The 17,313-nt window shown below is 39.7% G+C and overlaps 2 protein-coding genes and 1 gene segment (V, D, J or C); all 3 read right to left on the bottom strand.

The window, feature by feature from the left end:
• Positions 1 to 4,661: 4,661 nt before the first annotated feature.
• Positions 4,662 to 5,441, bottom strand: LOC311491630 (immunoglobulin kappa light chain-like; the record flags this gene model as incomplete). Its single annotated transcript, XM_084549603.1, has 1 exon — positions 4,662 to 5,441. A coding segment is annotated over one exon (780 nt), but the record flags the coding sequence as incomplete, so codon positions are not given.
• A 3,971-nt stretch (positions 5,442 to 9,412) lies between these two features.
• LOC311491619 (Ig lambda-1 chain V regions MOPC 104E/RPC20/J558/S104-like) lies at positions 9,413 to 10,096 on the bottom strand. The segment is given in 1 exon: positions 9,413 to 10,096.
• Positions 10,097 to 13,568: 3,472 nt separating this feature from the next.
• On the bottom strand, positions 13,569 to 14,619 carry LOC311491610 (uncharacterized protein; the record flags this gene model as incomplete). The annotated part of the gene is made up of 3 exons (XM_084549583.1): positions 13,569 to 13,685; positions 13,795 to 13,832; positions 13,920 to 14,619. Coding segments are annotated over 3 exons (855 nt in total), but the record flags the coding sequence as incomplete, so codon positions are not given.
• Positions 14,620 to 17,313: the final 2,694 nt, after the last annotated feature.

The following is a 17,313-nucleotide window of genomic DNA, read 5'->3' as shown; positions in this document are numbered from 1 at the left end:
ACACATCCGGCCCGCCTAAAGAACTGGAGTGGCCCGCTTAACGATCCCAAACAATCCCTTTAGACATGACCTATTTTTTAAAATTATAAAATATCCGAATTCAATGATTAAGGTAACTATTTACAGTAGTAGCTAATTTTCACCCCCCTTCACAATGGTATATTCCGACGTGGTCACGCTCGTAATCAAGCGTCAAGTGCGTGCGCTACGCTGCGCGGGCGAGTAGAACGGGAGAAAGCTAGACGTCAAAATGTCGAAACTTCTGGGGAAACGGAAAATAGATTCAGAGTGCAGGAGTTTTTAAACAGCAGTGGACAGATGATTTTTTTTTTTTGTCCAGTGCAAGGAAAAGGCAGTTTGTCAAATCTGCAAAGAGACAGTGGCGGTGTTCAAAGAATTTAACATCAACAAAGCTAAAGATTTTGAGTATTTTGCATTGGCAATGGACGAGAGCAATGACGTGCAGCACACAGCACAACTGCTGATTTTTATTCGAGGATCAATTCAGTTTTTGAAGTTTCTGAGGAGCTGGCAGCTCTACATAGTCTCACAGATACAACCACAGGAGAGGATGTTTTTTGTAAAGTTCTCCAAACGATGGAAGAGTTGGATTTGGACTGGTCTAAGCTGGCTAGCATCACAACAGACGGTGAGTCGTGGGGGCTAGTGGGGCTGTAGCCTGTTATTTCACTGTAGCCTTAGTAAACATATCTGTTAAATGAAAAATTTGACTATTGTTAAGTCACCTTTATCTAAGAATACAAAATCTGCTCAACAAGATAAGACTACCTGATTCTTACCATTATTCTGTATTACTATTATTTCACTGTGTGGCCTTAAGTCAGCTCACCTAGATAAGAATACTTCACCTGATTTTTATTATTATTCTGTATTAATATTAACTACCTGTAAATACCTACCAATTGTTAATTAACCTGTACATGTTACAAAATCACATCACCTCATTGTTACCTGGCATCAACTTTTGTTTTTTATTTTCTATAAAATAAAAGGAGTATCTGTGGTACTTCAAATAAACATGTGAAGACTTTCAATGACATTTTTTGCAAACCAACAAGTGGTGCCAAGGCCATTTGTTTCCGCTGCAACAAATGATCATTATAATCTCCACAATAGTACTGGTTGTCACTTTGGCCCCCCATCACAGAAAGGAAAGCTGATGTGGCCCTCACCCAAAAAAAGTTTGGGGACCCCTGGATTAGATGATATCAAGGGGAGTGCTTATACTTAAAAGTTGTGACACTGTTTTTGCTTTTAGATCAACTAATAATAACCAAAAACGATAGTCTTGATACTGTCATCATGCATACGACTTGTTTTTTTCTGTCCTGGACTCGGTCTTGACTCGGACTCGAACCTCTTTGGACTCGGTCTTGACTTGGTCTCGACTAGTCCTGGTGTTGGACTTGTCTTGGACTCAACAAAGGTGGTCTTGACTACAGCCCTGTGACTCACTATATAAATTAATTGTTTAGGGAACTATGATGGTAATATGTGCTGTTGCAATGAGAGAAACTCATGAAAAGCAATCGATACGTCTCAATACAAGTAAATTAACTAGGATTGTGGGTTGATTCAAATATTTAATTGCGATTAATCGCCTGATTTTGCGATTAATTGCTACTATTGTCCATACTGCAGCTGCACATTTTTTAATCTGTTTTTAATCCATCTATCTATCTATCTATCTATCTATAACATCTAAACATCTATCTAAACAAACTACCTGCCGCAGTCTGCTTTTGGTGAGGGGAAGGAGGGCACTTGGTATTAGCTGTGTGTTTGGCTAGCAGGTGGTGTTTTAGACTCCACGTACTCAGTCCACATCAAAAGCAAACAACAGTAACTTTAGTGTTGCCCAAAGGACCATCATTGACAGGGCTAGGAATGTTAGCCTGCCACTCAGACCCTTTTCTTTATCCAATGCTGCAACAAAACTACATTCACCGAAACTGTGCTTTGGATGTTGGCTGTAGTGAAGGGAAACAGAGGCTGTTTTCATCGGGATAAAGCTGGACAGGACTGTGATCAGAAGATATAGTATAGGTTAATGGGATGTTATTTGATCAAATGTTTTTGGTTGCAATACGTTTTCTCTTCTATATGTAGTAGTACTTTTAGTTTTGTATGCAGCAGGTGAAGCAGTGTTATGTTTGATGCTTTTTACTGGAAAGGGACTACACTGTTTTCGAGTGTTTAAGTGGTCTTCGTCTTACGGAGCATTGACACTGTGAAAGTACACACACCCATACATCCTGTCGACCACAAAGATCTAAAAACCAAATAAGCAAGCGATGCTCATGTAAGCTGAGGCAAGTTGTTGAGCTGAGAAAAGTTCAACTTCATGCAAATGGCATCTGCCGTCTCATAGTGACAACATGGAAACAGCCAGTTTCGCTTCCTCAGGAAACAGAAGCACAGTTGCTTTACATGTCACCCTTTATCTTTTGGTTTTGAAGAAGAATCTTTATCGTCCATACACTTCCACTCATGGAAATTTGCTCTGCATTCAGCCCATACCTACAAACACACAAAGAGGTTTGGCAATGCACGTTGTCAGGCAAGGTGCCCTGGTCATAGTCCATGGATGTTGAGGGGAAAACACTGCTTATTTGCTACACCCATACTCAGGAAGAATCCTCCCAAACCAGCACGTTTGCATTATGAACCCATAGTTTTCTACAAAAGGCCCATTCTTGTTCACCCATGACTGAAGTCATTAGCCTCGATAAACACTCAACGCTGTCTGAGCCAGAGCCCTCCTGCTCGTCTGATAAAAATAGGCATAGGACAGCAGGACTAAAGGAATTATTTAACTAGATACCTAATACGCCAAATTGTTGTTTGTTGTTCTTTGGCCAGCTGTTCCTCTCTCTGCCTCCGCATCCTCCTTTCAACGATCTCCTCATCCATATACTCTGGCTCAAAACGGTAAAGATGTCATCATAAACAAAGTCATCGTCCACAACCTCAGAATCGGAAAAATATTCAGCCATGTTGCAAAAAAATAGCAGTAGCAAATTACAGGTAAAGGTCAGAGGTTAGTAGGTCAATCTACAGTACCCGGATGATGATAACAGGTAACTCCTGACTCAACGGGGAATAGCGCTAGCATATCATAACAAAATATTGGTGAAATTAAAGAGTTTCGCGGCAGATAATGCGTAATTTAGAGGCTGCATTGTGGTGCCCCAGTCACTCCCACTATATGGATATATACGCAGATCTAAATATCTGACGAACGACTCCAAGTGACACCAAAGTTATATGGGTGAATAAATGATCGTATTTCATGCCAGAAATAAGGTCCAGGTTGTAAAAAACAGTAGTTCCCCTTTAAATAGATACCTAATGGACCCGATATTAAATTCACTGATCAAACAAAAAAACAAGCCGATTAAAATAAAAACATATAAGAAAACACTCCAAGGTCTATCTGCAAATGATTCATTCATTCGTTCATTCATTCACATGTTTTCTCCGGTACATACAGTAGCACAAGCCAAAAGCCAAAATGACAGATAGGTGTTGAAATAAGGGTCACACACATAGTCCAGATTCCAAGTTTGGTTTCCATAAATAGATCTGCTTTTTATTAGTTGGTGTGGAATGCACAAGGAACATCATTTGTTTAGATCTTCTAAGGAAACCTAACAATGCCGCTTATTTCTGCCATGGTCCTAAAAGCACAAAAAAGGCTTGTTGTACGGCATGAATGTCAAACACAACATAATATTGCATTTAAGAAAAAAGTATTTTAGACATCCTTTAAGTCACATAAAACAAAAGCAAAATTCTTTGGTTTCCTTGCTTCATGGGTCCCTTGGTGTTGGGATATGGCACAGAATTCTGCTCCGTAGCCCAAACAATAAGTTTAATAGTGAGAGACGCCGCATTAAGGTAAGCCAGACAACATCTTCCCAGACTGGCAGAACAGCATAATCTGAAACTTTAAGAATTTCTCTGAAATATTGTATTTACATCACTGTAAGTCTACTGTGATCGGCTTTGCATGGAAAATGTAATGATCATCAGATCTCTTTCAAGACCACAAACACAAAGTGTCATGTTCAATTAGTCATTTTACTGACAATGGAAATACACGTAACACGTGCAAGTTCTACCGTGCTACCCTGGAGTAAACACATTCAGTATCGATGTTCTTCTGTCTTCTTGATCTGTTCGGCTGGTTTACTCTTAAAGCCGCGTAGTGGAGGTTGTCTGCCGCTTGGTCACCCTGTTAACAGCAAATATTGATCAAAATATGGTTCCTATTTGAAACTAGTATTAGCTGTCCAATAAAAATAAGTTTGGATGTAAATTCAAAGTAATCAAATCAAATTTACCTCAGCATAGGGTGCTGAAAATCCTGCTTGAGAATCTGATTGTGAAACACAGAAAGAGCAATTTTAATGAAAAAATCAGTGAATACAAGTTGTCGGATTTATGCTGCACCTGTTGTCCATACCTGATTGGGAGCTTTTCCTCTTCCTAATCTTGAACAGTAAGAGAACCATTACAACAACCAGGGTGGTAGTGAATGCCAAGGCTCCGCTCAAGACATACACCAGAGATTTCGTCGCATCTGTAGAGTAAGAAATGAGGAGCAATATTTTCAGAGGTTTGACAACGGGGGACTATTAAATAAGAGGTCCTTTGCTTGAATGTATCTTACCCTCAAGCTTCAGCTTGGTCCCATTTCCAAATTGCAAATATCCACATGAGGCAACCGCGCAGTAGTAGATCCCAGTGTGAGACAGATTGAGGCTGTTTATCGGCAGGTTGTAGACACAACTGTGTGTTTGTGTGTTGTTTTTCCTCTTGCACTGATCAGTCTTGTCTCCATTGGTGTAAATGAGTCCTGGATAAGGTTCTTCAGAGTTTTTGAACCAGTAAACACTGTGTTCTCCATCACAGGTCCCAGTGTGCACTGTACAGTTCAGAGTCACAGAGCCTAGTGGCTTGACGGTCTTAGAAGCTGACTGATGGACTAAAGCATTAACACTTAAACCTGAACCCTTTACACTGACTATAGTGCCCTCTGCAAATGTTATACTTAATGAGACCTTTCTTGCACAAAAATAAGTACCCGAGTCTGAAGTTTGCAAATTTGTTATATGCAGGTGATTGTTACCGATTTGAGTATCCACTGTGAAGCGTGGATTGTTCTTGAATTCATCATTAAAAGTTCCATTTTTGTTAAACATATAGACAGTAGAGATGAGCCTCGGTTTCTGTCCCAGAGCCTGCTTGTACCAGTAAAATCTTGTTGCATCCTTGTGGTCGTAGAAACATTTTAAAGTCAAGCTTTCGCCAACATTAGCTGATATAAAGCGCTTCTCTTGACGAAGAGATGAGGAGAAATTCTCATTAGTCGCCTGAGCTGATAAGAAATGAGACAAAGCAAATGTGACATTACATTTACCAAAAGAAATTCACCCAAAATATTTAGATGGAGGAGTGATCATAAAGTACGTGTGTTAGAATCAGAAAAAATGTAACTCACCAAATTTCTTCAAGAACAGCCATGTCAAATACAAAAAAAACTTGGCAGGTATCATCGTGGTCAAAGCGCAGTGTTGAATGAAGAGAACTTTGACTTTACTCCTCACTTCACACTTGCTTCACTTCACCAGACTGATTTTGATTGGCCAGTCTGAAGTCACATCATACTCTATGGCCCATATAGGAAACAATTTCACTACCACCTACCCTGAGATTTGGTTCCATAAATAGAATCACATACTGACAGTATTTAGAACATAATACTATTGTTTTTAGCATTTCCCTTTAAATAAATGATCAGTATGAACGTATGCTGTGCAAACACTAGAGCAAAGTAGAGCATTGCCAGACTCAGTACCTGTTAAATACACTAGAGACATCAATGTGCAAGATTTGATTCTCGCGTGAAAGTATGATAGACTAAACACCTTTTTATTTTAACACAGAATAGTGAAGCGTACAATTTCATCTTTGGGATCCACAGGCACACAGTTCTTGTTGTTGAAGTAAGGTAAAAACAATAGAAAGTAAAGTGAAGATGGACAATTTTTTGAATTTTAAGTGAGGTATCCCTTTTAAGTAGTTATGCATGTGTATTTCTGTTTCTCGAAACCTTTCTTGGATTTCATAGTGTCATGCCAGAGAGAGTGAATTCATAGATCTGACATTACATCTGTAACCTTAGTTTCTCTGAAATGGGCTGCTTCAAATGTCTGTTGCATCTCTGCTGCTACAGACGCTGGTTGATTTAAAACAAATTTCTACCACTGCAGCAGTGCACAAGGCATACTGCAAAATGCAAAGTGATCTACTTGGCATTGATTATTTCACTCAACCTTGTGTGAATTCAACGTTAAGTTTATTTATACGTAAATGCCCCACATTGTAGCTTTAAAGAAAAATCTTAAACTAGATGATTGCAAGTGATCATAAAGGGGTCCATGCCGTGGCCAAATCGTCCCCGAGCGGGATGCAGAGGCATAAGTCGCCAGTAGCGCCCCCTATAGAACGTACTGCACGAAACTTGGTGGGCTTGTAAGGAGTCATCCACACATTATTGTTGTCAAATTTCAAGCAGTTTACTGTGGTGATTTGTGAGATATAAACATGTAGTGGTTGTAGCGCCCCCTACAGCCCGAATTTCACGAAACTTGGCATGATTGTACACAAGCATTACAGTGACGGTCGCTAAGTTTCATAAGGATTGGGTGAATACTTCAAATGTTATAGGGCTTATAGGGCTCATGAAATGTTTCCATGTCACCTATAGCGCCCCCTGTAGACGTAATGTCATGCAACTTGATGGGCGTCTACACAATATGTTACTGATTGCGTATGCCTAATTTCAGGAAGTTACCTATTGCAGTTTTTGAAATATTGAAATGTTGCTTGTGTAGCGTCCCCTAGAGACCAAGGGTCACAAAAGTTGGGGTGCTTATACAGAATCATATTATTATCAATGATATGAAGCTTGATAAGGTTTGGGTATATACTTCACAAAATATTAGCTGTGAAGTTATATTGTGCAACACTATCAAAATTAATTGGCCATTAACTTTGTAATCAATATTCCTGCCAAAGTTCTTTTGAGAACTTTTCATTATCTTTGTCCATAAATGATACATACCAAGTTTGGTGAGAATTGGATTAACGGGCTAGGAGGAGTTTAAAAAATGGCGGGCGGAAATGGGCGTGGCCTAGCCATTAGAACCAGGGCTATATAAGGAATCAGAGGGAGAAAAAAAATTGTTTCTAGGGCACAAGGTTCTAGAGCTATGAGACAAAACGTAAATTGGCTTATTGTAGCGCCACCTAGCTGCAACCATGTGTACTGACACCTTGGCAAAGTGACATGCTAGGACTTCTACCAAGTTACCAGGTTTGATGCCTTTCACCCTTGCAGTTTGTCCTGGGCAGACACTTTAGCTACGCAGAATAAGACTAATCATAACAAGAAGAAGAACAAAACCAATAGGGATCCTGCAACTTCATTTGCATGGACCCCTAATTAGCACAGTATAGAACAAGTAATAGCTATGATCCTATGTCAGTGATATGGACATTACTGTATTGTAGATATATCTACTTAAGTTAGCGTGCTAACAGCTAGTGCCTGTCTTGTCTTGTAATACCAAGCTGTACCATTAGATGGGATATTAAGTGAGCATTATGTCAAGTTTTATACAGACAATCATCTTGAGCCATGGGAGCACTTGGTGTGTTGACTGTGTCAACCTCACCTAGCTGTACCTCCTACAGCAGCATGTTGGCTGCTTCTTGGCTTCCACTCTTACTTCATAATCTACAGCTATCGATTCCTGGCAGTCACTTGTTGCTTCAGCTGCCATATCAGCTGTGGCGTAGGCCTGGGATCACAATCAATTAATCACAGTAGCCAGACTGTTCAGCTTTCTGACATATATATATTTTTTAACTTTCTATAACACCAGTAACTGTTTTCTGTTTTTAAAAACTTTTTGGGCATTGAGGGTTCACATATTTGTCAGTGAATTAACATTAACAGAATCCACTTGCACAAGCAGTTGATAGTAAAAGCTGTCTACAGTGTGCTAACCACAACAACCTGTCTGTTTTCTACTGGGGGATAGAGCAGGGAGATTTACCTCTAGATAGCTTAGATGGCGTCATGGCGTGGTCCCATTTACAAAATAAAAAATTCTACACCATGACTTTTAGGGGACTTGGATTTTGGTTGTGACACTGTCAAAGGAAAATATGAGATGTAGAAAATAAGACATTAAAAACAAAGGTTACGATATGATTCAGTAAAAAAAAAAAACTGAGAAGTACTACAATGCTAATGATTCAAACACGAATGAAGGACAGTGAGAAGATGGTTGTAAAGCATGGGAGGCCCTTTAACTACATTTTACTTCTACCTGAGGGTAGATAAATGTAAATGTGTACACAGAGTATCATGTGTAACAAAGCTAGCCATGTCACTACCACAGATTGAACATAAGATCAAAATAATGTCTAAAAGTGTTGCATAGATAGGGTTATTTGATCAGTAATGATGTGAAATGTGCACGGAAATGCCTTTAATTCCATTTTTCATCTCTGGATCTCATGGCTCAACAGTTGCCACTTATAAAGCAAAAAATAATCTGTGCTACCTCAGTTACCAAAAAATAAGGCAGGAAAGTATAGAAAAGGTAACAATAATGACATGCTTTAGACCACACAGACAAAAACAGCAAAGAGGGAATTAGTTCTGAATTAGTTCTCTCTCACTCACTTAGTAAACTTGATGTCCATCTTTAAGCTCTAATACTGGAGTAAACACATTCATTCTTGGTGTTGTTCCTCTGTCTTCTTGATGTGTGGTGCAGGTTAACATTTAAAGCAGCATAATGGAGGCTTTCCGCATCTTGGTTACTCTGGTAACAAAATATGCAAAAAAAGTAGATCACAGATGTGGTTCCACATACGCATAAAAACAATGTCCACAACATATAATTGTGAGGCAAAAGGTTCCAAAACATCAATTTAGCAGTTAATAAACGAGACTTCACCTCTGCATTTGTTGTGGCAGGAGAAGAAGATCTTGCTTGAGAATCTGGTTGCGAAACTGATAAATTAAAATTGTTTTTATTAAAAGCCAAATGAGATGAAAACGTTTTTAAGCTTGCAGCTCTTTTAAACACCGGTTACCTGTAGATTTGTTTCTCTTGTACAGTAAGAAAGCCAGAGAAGCACTCAGGATGGTGGCAAATGTCAAAGCTCCACTTAAGACATACACCAACACCAGACCGTTCACCTCACTTGCGAATCCTGACAGGTCAGACACTGAGCAGTCAGAATCCTTCTTGGTTTTAATAAAGACATTGTTTGGAAAGTAAACATAAAAATGTGTTAAGTTATACTGTTCTTGCTGGAAAGGTTACTCACCTTCAAAGTTCAGCGTGGTCCCATTTCCAAACAGTATGTGTCCACATGAGGCAACAGCACAGTAGTAGGTCCCAACATGAGATTGATTCAGGCTCTTTATCGGCAGGTTGTAGACACAGGTGTGTGTTTGTGTGTTGGGTTTTTTCTCACACTGATCATTCCTGTTTCCATGAGAGTAAATTATCCCTGGATGAGATTCCTCTTCTTTTTTGAACCAGTAAACACTGTGTTCTCCATCACAGCTCCCAGTGTGTACTGTGCAGTTCAGAGTCACAGAGCCTCCTGGCTGGATGGTCATAGATGCTGATTGTTGGACCAATGCTTGGACGTTCAAACCTGAACCCTTTACACTGACAATATAGCCGTCTAGAAATTCTAGTGTTCGTAAATTATAAACGCAGTAGTAAGTAGCTGAGTCTGAAATATGCAAATCTGTAATCGTCAAGTGGTTTTTGCCATCGTCCGTATGCAGAGTGAAGCGTGGGTCATTCTTGAACTCGTCATAAAAGGTGGCGTTGGTGTATTTATAAAAAGAGGAGATGATTCTTGGTTTCTGTCCCAGAGTTTGCTTTAACCAGTAAAGATATGGAACAACATTACTCTTATAGAAACATTGTAATGTCACGCTGTCGCCAACACGAGCTGCTACAAAATGCATATCTTGATGAACGGATGAGGACACCATTGAATCAGCTGTTTGAACTAAAGTGGAATGAAAGACAAAGCAATTCCAGTTAATGTAATAAAATGTGGATGGTGGGTGACCATGCACTAAGACATAAGTCGAACATAAGTTGAAGTCACAAAAAAATGTAACTTACCTATTTTCCCCAAAGATAGACTTGAAAGAAAGAAAGCAAACACCAGAGGTGCCATTGTGTTCAAATATCTGCGCTGAGTGAAAGAAGATGGAGCGTTTCTCCGCTCTTAACAGACAAGAATGCGTCTGATTGGCCAGACAGAAATGACACTGTGTGTCCTGTAGACCATGATCACATGTTCAGTGCTGCCAAGTGCAGTCAAGTATTTGAGATGTAAGAGATGTGTAATGAAGATTAGTCCTCATCTTGACATCAGACAAATGTAGCAGTACTTTGTTGTAATTATTGATACACAATAGTTAACCTTAATTTCAAGATGTATTCCAGGTTGTATGAGATACTGAAAAGAGATATATTTTTATATTTATATATTAGCTACCAATATGCAAAAAGCATTTTAAAAAGGCAACTTGACTTGTAGAGTCTTAAGAAGTTGCCTTTTTTTAAAAGCTTTTTGGATGTACCATGACCTGGATGACTGAGGACCTTCACAGACACATTAGCTATCAATCATTCACTAAGTGGGACACTTGTTTAAGGGAAATAAAACCAATACTAGCATTGGTGGCTAACTAGTTATAGCATCAGTATCTTAATGTATCAAAAATAAATGATATTACCTGCAGTCTTTGTCTGTTTAGTGTAAGTGCTCTTTGGATAATCAGGTACTTCAGTATGTGGGTGTGTAAGCACACATCCTGCTGCAAACCACAAACTTTCTGGCTCATCTTCTGTGCTCATAGTTTGGGCCAGAGTGTTAGCAGTCACTGCTACCATAATAGTAGTCACTCCAGGTGAGTGACTGGAGTGTAATTCAGCCCTTGCCTACTTACCTTGCAGTCACTCTCTGCTTTCTCTCAGTCTGCTTTTGTTCCTGCTGAGCATTTTGCAGGTGTTTTTACTGGGACACATGCTCCCCACATGTAGAGGCTCGTGGCCACTCCCTGATTGATGTGGAAGAGGAAATGCATTTCTGACCAGTGGCACTAGGTGCGACCTGCGTTGCTGTAAGTTTTAGTTACATTTCTGAGGAAGCTGAGGTGTAAGAGTTCAATGTTTCATTCTCTTGTAGTAATGGTGATGTTGTCTGACAGTCAGTTTAATGGAAGTGGTACATTGGTTATGTAGCGTAACCCCAGATTCTCTGAGTATTGTCGTCACCCTCCTAGGGTTTAACCCCTCCTAGACTATTATAGCTTGCTGCAACACACAACACACTGACTAAGAACAGATCAGTCAACAGTAGCACACAAGCAAAGAAAAAAGCAGTGGAAATAGAACCTAGTTTCAGTACGTGGTTAATAGCGGTATTCACTATATTACCAGCTTAGTACAGGGAGCAGCATTGATGTAAGTGATAATGAAACTCACTCTATGGAACTATTTGCATAGGATTGGTGTTACCTGGTATGGGTGTTATTGGTTGGTTATTTGTCTTTCTCAGTTCAGGGTGTTATATCCCCTTGTTGATGCGAGGGAAATGTGGGGACTGTATGATTGACAAGGACCCTTTCACAGGAACTCATTTCTGAAGCAATGATAGGTTTGCTCCTCTTGAACCATGAAATGCCAGCTGAGTCAGCATTCTCTATACTAACTCTAATAAACACTAAGAACAGGCATCTGATTGGTTGTAGGACTGTCCAGTTGCATACAGAAGTATTTTTCACTTATATACTGAAGCTTTAATGTTCAAACCCAAACCTCTTACACTGACAATAGTCCCTTCTGAAAAATTTAAGGCAAATGTATAGCTAGTTGCACAGTAGTAGGTACCTGAATCTGAAAATTGTACGTTTGTGATCGTCAAGTGACATGTGCTTTTTTTTTGTATCCACTTTGAAGCGTGAATTGTTCTGGAATTCATTGTGAAAGCTGATTCTTGTGTCAAACACGTAGAAGGTGGAGATGAGCCTTGTTTTCTGTGCGATAATTTCTTTGTACCTGAAAAGCCATGCTGATTCATCACCTTCATGTAAACAGAGGCCTGCACCACATAAATAACATTGTGTATAAATTCAAGTTTTAAAATGATACTCTCATTTATATATTTCATACCCCACAAAAAGAAAGTGTACAAAGATGATGGAATTAATGGTTATTATATGATTTAAAGGATTTTTCAGAAAATAATCATTCATTCATTCATCTTCTGTACCCGCTTATTCCTGTTAAGGGTCGCGGGGGTCTGCTGGAACCTTTTCCAGCTGTCATCGGGCAAGAGGCGGGGCTACACCCTAGACAGGTCGCCAGTCTATCGTAGGCCTAACACAGAGAGACAGACAACCATTCACACCTACGGCCAATTTAGAATCACCAATTAACCTAATGAGCATGTCTTTGGACGGTGGGAGGAAGCCGGAGTACCCGGAGAGAACCCACGCAGACACAGGGAGAACATGCAAACTCCACACAGAAGGGCCCAGTCGGCTCATGGATTCGAACCCGGGACCTTATCGCTGTGAAGCATCAATGCTAACCACCTCGCCACTCGCCCCATAAAATAATCAATAGAAGATAATTTAAAAAGTAGCTTGGTCGACTAATCAAACAAAGGGCAGACCAATTAAAATAAAGCATATAAGATTAAAAAAACATATAAGAAAACACCCCAAGGTCCTACTGGACAGAATCTATCTGCAAATGATTCATTCATTCATTCACATGCTTTCTCCGGTACATCCTGTAGCACAAGCCAGGTATGGCTGAAAAAAGGGTCACACACATAGTCCAGATTCCAAGTTTAATTTCCATAAACAGATCTGCTTTTTATTAGTTGGTGTGGAATGCACAAGGAACATCATTTGTTTAGATCGACTAAACTTAATAAATGCTGCTTATTTCTGCCATAGTCTTCAAAGCACAAAGAAGGCTTGTTGTACAGCATGTAAGAATGTCAAACACAACATAATATTGCATTTAAGAAAAAAAGTATTTTAGACATTTTTTAAGTCACATAAGACAAAAGCAAAATTCTTTGGTTTCCTGGGTTTATGGGTCCCTAGGTGTTGGGATACGACATAGAATTCTGCTCCATAGCCCAAACAATAATTTTAATGGTGACAAACGCTGCATTAAGGTAAGCCAGACAACATCTTCCCAGACTGGCAGAACAGCATAATCTGAAAGTCTTTGAAAACTTTAAGAATCTCTTCTGAAATACTGTATTTACATCACTGTAAGTCTACTGTGATTGGCTTTGCATGGAAAATGTAATGATCATCAGATCTCTTTCAAGTCCAGAAACACAAAGTCACGTTCAATTAGTCATTTTACTGACATTGGAAATACACGTAACATGTCCAAGTTCTACCGTGCTACCATAGCGTAAACACATTCAGTATCGATGTTCTTCTGTCTTCTTGATCTAGTCGGCTGGATTACTCTTAAAGCAGCGTAGTGGAGGTTGTCTCCCGCTTGGTTACCCTGTTAACAGCAAACATAGATCAAAATATGGCTCCTGTTTGAAACTAGTATTATCCGTCCAATAAAAATAAGTTTGGATGTAAATTCAGAGTAATCAAATCAAATTTACCTCAGTATGGGGTGCTGAAAATCCTGCTTGAGAAGAATCTGATTGTGAAACACAGAAAGAGCAATTTTAATGAAAAAATTAGTGAGTACAAGTTGTTGGATTTATGCTGCACCAGTTGTCTGTACCTGATTGGAAGCTTTTCCTCTTCCCAGTCTTGCACAGTAAGAGAACCAGGGTGGTGGCGAATGCCAAGGCTCCGCTCAAGACATACACCATGACAAGAGATTTTGTCTCATCTGCAGAGAGTAAGAAATGAGGAGCAGAAATTTCAGAAGTTTGACAACGGGGGACTACTAAATAAGAGGTCCTCTGTTTCTTACCCTCAAACTTCAGCGTGGTCCCATTTCCAAACAGTATGTGTCCACATGAGGCAACAGCACAGTGGTAGGTCCCAACATGAGATTGATTCAGGCTCTTTATCGGCAGGTTGTAGACACAGGTGTGTGTTTGTGTGTTGGGTTTCTTCTCACACTGATCATTCCTGTTTCCATGAGAGTAAATTATCCCTGGATGAGATTCCTCTTCTTTCTTGAACCAGTAAACACTGTGTTCTCCATCACAGCTCCCAGTGTGTACTGTGCAGTTCAGAGTCACAGAGCCTCCTGGCTGGACGGTCGTAGATTCTGATTGTTGGACCAATGCTTGGATGTTCAAACCGGAACCCTTTACACTGACAATACAGCCGTCTAGAAATTCTAGTGTTCGTAAATTATAAACGCAGTAGTAAATGGCTGAGTCTGAAATATGCAAATCTGTAATCGTCAAGTGGTTTTTGCCATTCTCCGTATGCAGAGTGAAGCGTGTATTGTTCTTGAACTCGTCATAAAAGGTGGCGTTTGTGTATTAATAGAAAGTAGAGATGATTTTTGGTTTCTGTCCCAGAGTTTGCTTCAACCAGTAAAGATATGGAACAACATTACTCTTATAGAAACATTGTAATGTCACGCTGTCGCCAACACGAGCTGCTACAAAACGCATATCTTGATGAACAGATGAGGACACCATTGAGTCAGCTGTTTGAACTAAAGTGGAATGAAAGACAAAGCAATTCCAAAGTTAATGTAATAAACTGCGGATGGTGGGTGACCATACACTAAGACATAAGTCAAACATAAGTTGAAGTCACAAAAAAATTTAACTTACCCATTCTCCCCAAAGATAGACTTGAAAGAAAGAAAGCAAACACCAAAGGTGCCATCGTGTTCAAATATCTGCGCTGAGTGAAAGAAGATGGAGCGTTTCTCCGCTCTTAACAGACAAGAATGGCGTCTGATTGGCCAGACAGAAATGACACTGTATGTCCTGTAGACCATGATCACATGTTCAGTGCAGCCAAGTGCAGTCAAGTATTTGAGATGTAAGAGATGTGTAATGAAGATTAGTATGACTCCTCATCTTGACATCAATCCTAAAACAAATGTAGCAGTACTTTGTTGTAATTATTGATATAGAATAGTTAACCTTAATTTCAAAATGTATTCCAGGTTGTATGAGATACTGAAAAGAGAGATCTTTTTATATTTATATATTAGCTATCAATATCCAAAAAGCATTTTAAAAATCATCAGTCATTCGCTAAGCAGGCAATCAAAGTGAAACAAAACCATTACTAGTATTGGTGGCTAACTATTAATAGCATTATTATCTTCACGTATCAAAACTAAATGATAAAACCTGCAGTCTTTGTCTGTTTACTGTAAGTAAAGTACCTGAGTATTATCTTTGAATGATCAGGTATCTACAGTATGTGGGCGTGTAAGCACACAGAAAATCACGATGGCCGCCGGCTGGCTCATCTACTGTGCTCATAGTTTGGGCCAGAGTGCATCATGGTAGCAGTCACTCACCTGGAAACATAAAGCATCCAAAAATCTAATTCAGCCCTTGCCTACTTACCTTGCAGTCACTCTCTGCTTTCTCTCAGTCTGCTTTTGTTCCTGCTGAGCATTTTGCACGCGTCTTTACTCAGACACATGTTCCCCACATGTAGAGGCTCGCGGCCACTCCCTGCAGCTGTGGGAGCCAGTCACACCTTCACATTTTCACAAAGTGGGTAATGCACTGATGGCCTTTGATAGATTTCCCCTCCTTAGCACAGAGCTTTCATCAGTTTTAGTTAGAGAAAAAACAGGTGTAAGAGTTCAATGTTTTGTACTCTTGTAGTAATGCATATGTTGTCTGACAGTCACTTTAATTCTCTTTTTGCATGTCAACCTTTTGTCCTTGATATTTACAATTTGCGTTACCGTGTTACCTGCTTGTATACTTTTGGTATCTCACTACAACTTTATCCCAACAGTGATCATTCTTATAGGAAGAGGTCTTTAGGAAGTGGTACGTTGGTTATGTAGCGTAACCCCAGATTCTCTGAGTATTGTTGTCGCCCTCTGATCTGCAGGCATCACTGGTTTGTCAGTCACACAGTGGAGTGAGGGTGAAGAAAATGATTAATTTTGAATCGATATGGTACTTTGAAAAAGTATTATAAGCATTTGGTTTAACCCCTCCTCGACTAATATTGCTTGCTGCAACACACAACACACTGACTAAGAACAGATCAGTCGACAGTGGCACACAGGCAAAGAAAAAAGCAGTGGAAATGGAACCTCGTTTCAGGATGTGGTTAATAGTGTAAGTGATGATGAAACTCACTCTATGGAACTGTTTGCACAGGATTGGTGTTACCTGGTATGGGTGTTATTGGTTGGTTATTTGTCTTTCTTAGTTCAGGGTGTTATATCCCCTTGTTGGTGTGAGGGAAATGTGGGGACTCTATGATTGACAAGGACCCTTTCACAGGAACTCATTTCTGAAGCCATGATAGGTTTGCTCCTCTTGAACCATGAAATGCCGGCGTGAGTCAGCATTCTCTATATTAACTCCAATAAACACTAAGAACAGGCATCTGATTGGTTGTAGGACTGTCCAATTTTGTCCAGTTAGATACATATAGAACCACATGGTTACCACACGGACAGACAAAATACAGACGCATCTGCCATTCTAGTGGCCACAGTGGTTCCTTGTGCTGAATGCTGAAGCTACATGCTAACATGTATACAATGTCTAGCATGCAGGTATTTTGCAGCCATGTTAGCAAGTTTAGATGTGAGTGTTCCAGATAGTGGAAAAAACATTCATGCATAACAGCTTTATTTATGTATGTCTCATTTACAGAAATAATTACATATACAGTATCTCAATATTTACAACTGTTATGCAAAGTAGTCATCATACACAAATTAAAATAGTTATTGTAATATCCAACCTAAGTGAGGAATGAGTCGGATGCCTCCTCACTGGAAAGCTCCAGTTAAGGTACAGTAAGGTCATCTACAGTCCAGTGACAATATGTGAAGAGATAAACCGCTACAACCCCCTTAACCGGCCTTTCTCCTCGCCATATACGGCACTGGATGACTACTAAAAAACACTTCTTGTTACATGGGTGTTCAGTGTTAGAATTTGTTGTAAATTGTAAGGTGCTGAATACTACAGTGGGAAACTTGGATTGTTCCA

This window comes from Chelon labrosus (assembly GCF_963514085.1).
Source record: "Chelon labrosus genome assembly, chromosome: 1".
Lineage (NCBI taxonomy): Eukaryota > Metazoa > Chordata > Actinopteri > Mugiliformes > Mugilidae > Chelon > Chelon labrosus.
This window is presented reverse-complemented; position numbering and strand designations above follow the sequence as displayed.